Genomic DNA, 9,565 nt, shown 5'->3' with positions numbered 1-9,565 from the left:
GCTGGCACAGCCGCGCTGGCCGAAACAGCCGCACTGGTGACCTGTGGAGATCCTCCACCTGGGAATTGCCTAGTCTGTGGGCAATAAAAATGCGGCGTCCACTCACCCTCTGCGCTTTCACTGGGAGCTGCAATCCCGAGCTGTTCCTAAACGGCCATCTTGGATCCTCCCCTTTGCCTCTTGACTCTTGTTTCATCAGGAAGGTCGGGGTCTGCTGCAGGTGGGTTTCTGTAACACTGAAACCCTAATGCTTTACAGTCAATTATATTTTAGATGCTGTTTCCCCAATAGTCTATTGTTAGATTAATTTTATCATTTTACCCAATTATTGTAAAATATTTCTGTGTGATGAAATCAATTTGATATTGGATAAACTTTTAAAAATAAACCACATAATGTCGTCTTGATTAAAAGTTCAGTATTCTGAAGAGATATTTTTTCACCTATATGTTTTTTGCAGAATGAATATAGCTAAATTTCAGGCAAGCACAATAATAAAGAGGTTAAAGTTTGCAAAGCTCGAGATACATGTAGTTTCGTAATAATCAGTATAGTATCTCTTGCCAAAATTCTGTTGGCAACTGACTATCTAATTTGTTAACTAGATTTCATTTTACGTATTATCCTCAACATTAAGAGAGCCTTCATCATGTTGATATTATAGGAACAGGTTTGCCTTGACTTCTGTTGTCACACTACATTTGCATGTTCCATTTTGCCTTTGCTCTTTAACTCCAAATTGAGAGTGATGCTATATGAAATATTATAAGAATAAAAAATCATCACTGAATTAGGTTAATAGGAACTTAAAATTATTTTTAAAGTTATTAATTTGTAAACTTTTTGCCTATTAACATTCCATATTTTCAAAGGAGAAAAGGTTGATGCCAGAGATCTGAAAAATGTTCTTGGAGACATGGGGATAGAAGTCAATGATAAGGAATGTGTGGAACTGCTAACATTACTACCAGTTGATGGTGAGCTGACTGTTCGTTACTGTGAACTCCAGGCAGTTTAGTTTTATGGTTCTACTCTTTAAATGTATATGTGAAAGTGATGCATGTTCACATGCTACCTGCACACATCCTCCAGCTCTTGTTTCCATATGAACAATCATTGTTATGTGCTAACTTGGGTGCAGAATTCAACCCCCAAAAGAATCCTCTTCTGCAAAACCAGTGTTGAGAAAGAAAGATGTTACTTATGATTTTGCAAGGAGGAAAGGGATTTATATCTGTTGTCTCTCAGTAAACATTGCCAAAGTCCTCATGAGAATTTCTGCCCTTTCCCAGAATCACTTTTCATCTATTGCCACTGGTGATTCCCTTTTCCTGACTCTTATCTCTCACAGAGCTAAACCCTAAAAATTCTTTCCTCTGTTCTCAATTTCTGGGAGGATACCAAACTTATCTCCCCTCTCTATTAGGAATGTTGTTTCTTCCTTTAAACACGAAGTCCCCACATCTTCCCAAAATGAGCTTTTGCTTATTTATCCCTGCAAGCAGTTCTTATACCAGCTGCTAGGAAATTAAATTTTTCCATATGTTATAACAGTTTGGAAGTTATTAAAACCTTCAAGCATGAGCTTTGCCACCAAGGACTAAGCAAATCCCTGCTGCTACCCATTCGGCCATTGACATGTCAAACTTTAGCTGTAGGAGGAGGTAAACAGAATGAAAATGTGATAGAAATAAGGGAGGAGAGGAGTTTCAGCTTTGTAATTTAAAACCAACAGTTGCCTTCAGTGTCAAAGAGTAAGTAGTTCTATTAACAATAACATATAGACTTAAGTCCTAATGATGTGCAGTTACTATCCTCACCACACATAATGATGACACATCTCTATCTTACAGTGGTGGAAACAGAGGCATAGAAAGAGTAAGTAACTTGCTTAAGGCCACAAAGCCAGTCTGCAGGGCAAGAATTTAATTGCAGGCTCTTGACCTCTACACTAGATTACCACTCCATATCATAATGAAATCTTTGTTGCTTAACTTCATCATTATTTGAAGGTGAAAGAGGGTCAGTTTCTAAGGTCAGTTTAACAAAGAAAAGTCTGCCCCTTATAGCCTCTTAGTGAGTCATTCTCTGTCCTGAACTGTGCCTTTTCTTACAGGTGATAAGAAAGTTTTTCGGAATAGATTGCTAACGGGTTTGAAGTCTTTCAAAGGTGTGTAATAAATGTGATAAGAAAGTATGTAAGATTGAGATTCTCAATCTTTGTCTTTATTTCTAGTAATGAGGGCATAATTGTACTACCTCTTCTGTTTATTGTTTATATATTGATCTTATAGTCTTTCGTGTGTGTATGCTGTGCAAGCTTCATCCCAGGATCACTCTCAAAGCAAACAATCTTAAGTATCTCCGCTTTTGCTTTCTATTTAGTCTTAGATAGGTCTAATTAAAGTTGGGGCCTTCACAGTGCTGAAAATAACCATCATAATGCTTGGCTCTGAATTGCTAGTATTCTTTTATTTATTTATTTATTTTTTTCAATATTAAAAAGTGTCACATGGCCAGTAAATAAAGTATCTAACTTTTTTTTTTGAGACACAGTTTCACTCTTGTCCCCCATGCTGGAGTGCAATGGCACAGTCTCGGCTCACCGCAAACTCCGCCTCCTGGGTTCAAGCAATTCTCCTGCCTCAGCCTCCTGAATAGCTGGGATTACAGGCACCCACCACCACACCTGGCTAATACTTGTAATTTTAGTAGAGACAGGGTTTCACCCTGTTGGTGAAACTCAAACTCAGACTGATCTCAAACTCCTGATCTCAGGTGATTCACCTGCCTCTGCCTCCCAAAGTGCTGGGATTATAGTTGTAAGCCACCACACCCAGCAGTGTCTAATTTTTTTAAAATAATACTCATAGTCCTCCTTTCTAATCATAACCACTCTTAATATTTTGAAGCCTGTATAGTTAAAATATTAAAAACCTCATATAGTCAAAATTACCCTGAAATCCTATTGGAAGATCACATAAAAGTTACCAATATACTAGTCTTGATAAGTTCCAACTTAGTAACTTTTTCATCCAATGATGGAATAGATTTCTATAGTTGAAAAATTAGATGAAGCAATTGGTCAAGATCCATGATATGCAAAAATATATCTAATACTGGAATCATACTGAGTTAAAATGCTCACAGTATGATAAGCACAGGAGAAATTAGTCCATCTGGTAGAATAATAAATTGATATTGTCTATCTGAGGTTCACTCTACTTATGTGCTTGCTATCTGTGGAATAGCAGAAAAATCACAGTTATTATTTACATTGTTTGTTTTATGTTTATTTTTACTGGGCATAAGGACTTTAGTAAATATGTATAATTCCACCTTATTTTCAAAATGTATATTTTTCCTGTGGCAAACATATTTTTAATGGCTATAGCTAAATAATTTCCTATGAGTTGAAAATACATTGATTTACTTAATGCCCTGTTGTTAGATATTTAAATTCTACGTGTTTGAGTTTGTTTTACTTATTGTAACAAAGGCTATAATGAACTTGTTCCCTCTGTTGGCATAAGGTTTACCTGTATTCCCAAAAGTGAAACTATTGGGCTAAGATTTTTGAACTTTTTAAATAATAGAGGCAGAGTCTCACTGTGTTGCCCAGGCTTGTCTCGAACTCCTGGGATCAAGCAATCTTCCCGCCTCAGCCTCCAAAAGTGCTGGGATTATAGGCGTGAGCTACTATACCTGGCCATATTTATGAACATTTTAATGGATCATGATAGTCATTGCCAACCTATTTTCCAATTAGTTCATTGCAATTAACTCTCAGACTTTAACTAACTCATCAGCATGAAAAGTATTTTTCACATTGTCTTTATTAGGCTTTTTTTAAAAATCACATTTCTTTCTCTTCTTTAAGGAGGAAAGATTGATATCAGTAACCTGAACACAATTCTGGGGAACATGGGGATCAAGCTCAAAAATAAGGAACTCCAAAGTGTGATACAAAATCAACCTGTTGATGGTGAGCATTGTAAATAAGTATTTTGCCTTAGGGGAGACTTTAGAATTTTGGGATCATGAATATGAAATGAAATTCTTTTTTACTTTCTTTTTTCTTTTTTCTTTTTTTTTTTTTTTTGAGATGGAGTCTCACTCTATCACCCAGGCTGGAGTGCAGTGGCTTGATCTCGGCCCACTGCAACCTCTGCCACCTGGGTTCAATCGATTCTCCTGAGTAGCTGAGATTACAGACAACTGCCACCACACCTGGCTAATTTTTGTATTTTTAATAAAGACAGGGTCTCACCATCTTGGCCAGGCTGGTCTTGAACTCCTGACCACGTAATCTACCTGCCTCAGCCTCCCAAAGTGCTGGGATTACAGGTGTGAGCCACCACGCCCAGCCAAAGGATCATGTATATGAATTTCTAAAACTAGATTGATTTGAAGCACTTAAGACATTTCTAAGAATCATGGAGAAGAACTTGGTGTGAAAATAAGAACTCCTGTTTTTTGTCATTTTTATTCATCTGGATTATTATCCTGCTCAACTATAAGCAATGCTGAGAGGACATTCACAACTGTTATCAGGCCAGAGAATAGTAGGGAGAAGCAGACATGAGAGCAAGGGGGGAAATGAATGAATAAACAACAAAGAAAGCCAGAAATAAATGAGAGAAAAATATCTACAATAGCAAGTAGCAGAACATCATTAATATTTCTTCAAGTATCTAACAACCACATGTCACCACCATTTTGAGATATATACAGAAGTTGAAAACATTAGAGGAAAGCATGTTGAGGATAGATAGAAGCTCAGTATCTGTGTTAGATGTCAGGTTCACACATGCAAAAAAATCTCTATGATAGTGTCTTTTACCACACTTATTAGAAAATATCTGAAAACCCAAGAATCAAGGACACAGTACGTTTGTCATAGTCAAACCCTGTGTTTAAGGAACATGGGCTGACTACCTTGGTCCTCTTTACTAATAAAGAATTAAGCACTCAAACCAGGAAATATAAACTTAATATGAACACAGTTTATTAAAATACATAGTCTTTCATTGGGCTGTAACTTATAATTTTTCTAAGTTCTATGTCATTGTCCAAATTTGTTATGCTTTGTATTACAGCTAATGAAAATGTTCCCCTGAAAAAGGTGATGGATGATGTGAAAGCAGTTACAGGCAAGTTAAAACTTACTGTAAATATTTAAATTGTAGTTTTTAAATTATTTTTCTCATCTTTTCAGTTAGTACATATATTTATAAACATCCTGCTAATATCCATGAATCCAAAAATCAACAAAATAACTAGAATATTTTCAATATCTTTGGAACAACCCATGGTTACTCCCCCCCCATTTCCCTGCCTCCCTATTCTGAGATAACACTATTCTGAATTTTATATTGTTTATTTTTCTTTTAAAAAATAATAGTTTTATCACCTATGTAATAACAACATAGTCTTTCATTTTTCTTGGTTTGACTGTATAAAAATACTACATATATATATTTAATTTTCTGTAACTTTCTTTTTTAAGATAATTATGTCACTTAGGATTTTATAGCTTATTTTAGTTTATTCTTTTTCATTACTATATACTTATATATAAAGATTGTATTCTTCAAATATACCATAATTTATCAAATTACCTATGTATGTATACTTACATTGTTCCTGTTTTTAAATATTCTTTTATATATCATTATTATAGGTTTAACATTATAAACAATCCCTGAGTCACATTTACAAGAGTTCCATTACTAAACTTCAAGTCTAGGGTATGCTCAAGAATAGAATGTCTTCATCATAGTGTATATGAATATTCAACTTATTAAAGTAGTGCCAATTCATACCAAAAATAGCTGTAATATTAATCATCTTTCGAGCAAACTAGGAGATTTACAATGCTATTATGAAAGTTTTTTTTCCAGTTTAGTAGATGTAAAAGAATATCTAATTAAGGTTTAAATTTACATTTCCTTGATTACTAATGAAGCTGAATATCTTTTTATATATTTATTACCTATTTGTATTTTATCTTCAATAAAATGCCAATTAATGCCTTTTTACCTATTTTCCTATTAGGTTATCTTTTTTTATAGCTCTTTATATGTATGTCTAGATGTCAATCATTTGTCAATTATATATGTGTCTTCTCCCAGAGTTTGTCTTACCCTTTTCACTTTCTCTAGTGTGCCTTTTGTTAAAAAGCTGTTCATAATTTTAATATAATAAATTTTATTACTTTTTTCAAGTTTAGCATATTTTGGGTCATTTCTAAAAAATATATTCTTGCCCCAAGTCATGAACAGTAGTCCATATTTTCTTCTTAAAGTTGAAAGTTTTGACATTCAGCGTTAAGTTTCTAATTCAGTTGTAGTTGATTTTTTTAATGAGATGCAGATCTAATTTTAATCTTTTATTTACAGATAAACAGTTGTTTCAGCATTATCTATTAAATGATCCCTTCTTTCCCAGATGATTTGTAATATTCACTTTGTCATAAATCAGTTTCCATATATGCTTGGGTGTCATAAATTAGTTCCCATATATGCTTGGGTGTTTCTTAACTATCTAATTACTGATTACTCTGGTTTTATAATAGATCTTTCTATCAGTTAGGACATCATGTCTCACTTTATTCATCTTTTAGGGGCATCTTGTGATTCTTGGTTCTATTTTCCCATATAAATTTTAGAATCAGCTTGTCAAATTCATTTTTTAAAAATCTATTGGAATTTTAATATTGAAATTGCATTGAATCTCCATACATCAATTTCATGAGAAAAGATTATGATCAATTGTTTTTCCAAGCATGATATAGATCTCCATTTATTTAATTTGCCTTACTGTCTTTCAGTAAATATTTTATGTCTGGGTATGGTGGGTCATGCCATAATCCCTACACATTGGGAGGCTGAGCCAGGAGGATCACTTGAGTCCAGGAGTTTGAGGCTGCAGTGAATTATGACTGTGATACTGCACTCTAGTTCTGGGCAACAAAACAAAACCCTGTCTCAAAAAAAAAAAAGAAACCTTATTAGCTTCATTTCTAAGTATCTTAATGTTCTGCTAATCAAAATGCTGTTTTTTTTTTAAATTATGTTTTCTTTCTTTGGTTAAAGTATAGAAATGCAACTGATGTTTCTATACTGATCTTAAACCAACTTCTTGCAAAACTCTCCATTAATTCCAGCAATCTGCTCATAGGTACTAACGGAGTCTTTTAGATACATAAATTATTATGTATCATATGTAGATACACGCATTTTGTGTGTTGTGTGTAGATAAATAAATTTTTATGTGTCACATGGATATATAAATTATATATATAGATAATTACCTACAAATGGGGACTGTTTCTGTTTCTTCTTTTTCAACTGTTCAATGAATCTGCTTTGGGAAATTAAATATAAATTGAAAAAATAAAAAGAAAATTCAAGTGTTCCAACTTATATGTTTTTCCTTGCCTTACTGCAATAACTAGGACTTCTAATCTATACTGCTAAATACAGTGTTCATAGTCATTCTTGTCTCATTCCTGATTGTAAAGGAAATGTCTTAACATTTTATCTTTGAGAATGTTTGTTGAAATTTCCGGATGACCAACCCTTTATTAAGTTAAGGAATTCTCCTATTCTCTTTTCGCTGGAAGATGAAGGCAAGGTGTTTGCCTGTTTTTTTCACTACTGTAACCCCCAGTATTTGGAACAATACCTAGGCTATTGTACTTGATCAATAATGTTTATTGAAATAATTTGTTTATTGAGATGATTGTATGGTTTTTCTTTTAATCTTTGATGTGGAAAATGGCACACATACATTTTTTTCACTTAAACCACTCTTGCATTACTAAGATATATTGAATTTAGGCATGAATTTTGGATTAGGCTTACTGATGTTTTCTATCAGATTTTTAAATCTGTTTTCATGACTGAAATTGTTGTATAATTTTCTTTTATGTACTATCATGTTCCATAATTTTCATGTACTTTTGGTATCAAGGTTAAATTGGCCATATATAATCCGTATTGGGGAAATATTTCCTTTTTATTAGTTTCTGAAAGAATTTGTATAAAATTAGAATTGGCCAGATATGGTGGCACACACCTGTAATTCTAGTGCTTTGGGAGGCCAATGCAGGAGGTTTGCTCAAGGAGTTCAAGATCAGCATGGGCGACATAGTGAGATCTCGTCTCTACAAAAAATATATACAGCTAGTGCTCGACTTACGACCATGATTGGTTCAGACAGACCGGTCGTAACACGATTTGGTCATAAGTTGAGTAGGCTATATGTACAGTACTGTGAAATGATGTTATAAAAATCTTTAAGTCATATTTTATCATAATTTTCTTTCATTATTGTTATATATCATAATTTTCTTTGTTCATTTTATGCCATTTGTATCATCTCTACACCATTTTGTTTCTTATTTTTACATTTGTCAGGTTTAAGTAAAACACTGCATTACAACTGGTTTAATATTTGCAAAATATACAAAATTACAAAATACAGGTGCATACGAAAATACAAAATACAGGTGTAAAAAATACCATAGGAAACATTTTCCCAATTGCAAAACATATCAAAATATATAAACATGTACGCAACATTTTATTGGTCGCTGGTGCTTGGCTGCGGATCGTTGATGTCGTCATCTGAGGCAGCAGTTGGAGTTACCGGAGTTGGTTTTTTCATAAACATGGTGAGCTTTGTCTGAATTGTATGTTTCTTTTTTTCTTCATAAATTTCACAATACGGACGAAACACATCGTGCGCCATCCGTTCAATCCTTGCAAATCGTTCGATGTTTGGGTCCATTGCTTCAAAATGTATAAGAAGTTTATTCAGTAAAGATAAACCGTAGACAAAGAGGCGTAGACGAAGACAATTTCCTCTTGGTAGACATCTTGGGAGGGGTTTGATGAAAAATATCCAAGACACAAAACACAAATTGCTGTACCGAGTCTGGGATAACAGTTGAAATGGTGCATGTGGAGGTGGTAGTGCTGCCAGAAGCTGGTCCGCACTGTCATACGCCCAGCTGGGCAACGTTTGCGCTGCCAGACGCAGAGCAGTCGTGGCTAGTGATTGTGGTCATAAAGTCAAATGGTCATAAGTTGCATAGGTCGCAAGTCGATCAATACCTGTATACTTTCAAATTACCTGGAGGTAGTGGTCCACACCTGTAGTCCCTGTTACTCAGAATGTTGAAGCAGGAGTCGTTTAAGTTCAGGAATTTGATATTATAGTGAGCAATGATGAGCACCACTGCACTCCAGCCTGGGCAACAGTGTGAGATCCTGTCTCAAAAAAAAAAAAAAATAGGTTGGAATAATGTGTTTCTTGCAGGTTTGGGCTGGGTACCAGTGGCTCATGCCTGTAATTCCAGCACTTTGGGAGACCAAGGCAGAAGGATCACTTGATCCTAGGAGTTCAAGACCAGCCTTGGCAACATAGCAAGATCTCGACTCACTAGAAATTTAAAAATTGGCCAGGCATAGTGCAGGCCTATAATCCCAGCTACTTGGGAGACCAAGGCAGGAGGATCACTTGAGCCCAGCAGTTCAAGGTTGCAGTGAGCCAAGAT

The 9,565-nt window shown here is 34.7% G+C and overlaps 1 protein-coding gene across 1 annotated transcript in view; it reads left to right on the top strand.

The window, feature by feature from the left end:
* Window positions 1–5,332, top strand: part of LOC116541637 — a 45,842-nt gene extending 40,510 nt beyond the window's left edge. The window contains exons 14-17 of the mRNA XM_032265953.1: window positions 873–977; window positions 2,117–2,170; window positions 3,881–3,985; window positions 5,100–5,332. Coding sequence (XP_032121844.1) covers window positions 873–977; window positions 2,117–2,170; window positions 3,881–3,985; window positions 5,100–5,182 — 347 coding nt within the window. The 3' untranslated portion in view covers window positions 5,183–5,332. The remainder of the gene's footprint in view (window positions 1–872; window positions 978–2,116; window positions 2,171–3,880; window positions 3,986–5,099) is intronic.
* Window positions 5,333–9,565: the final 4,233 nt, after the last annotated feature.

This window comes from Sapajus apella, unplaced genomic scaffold (genome assembly GCF_009761245.1).
Source record: "Sapajus apella isolate SASKATOON/1434 unplaced genomic scaffold, GSC_monkey_1.0 scaffold153, whole genome shotgun sequence".
NCBI lineage: Eukaryota > Metazoa > Chordata > Mammalia > Primates > Cebidae > Sapajus > Sapajus apella.
The sequence above is the reverse complement of the archived record's forward strand: the minus strand, read 5'-3'. Positions and strand labels throughout refer to the sequence as shown.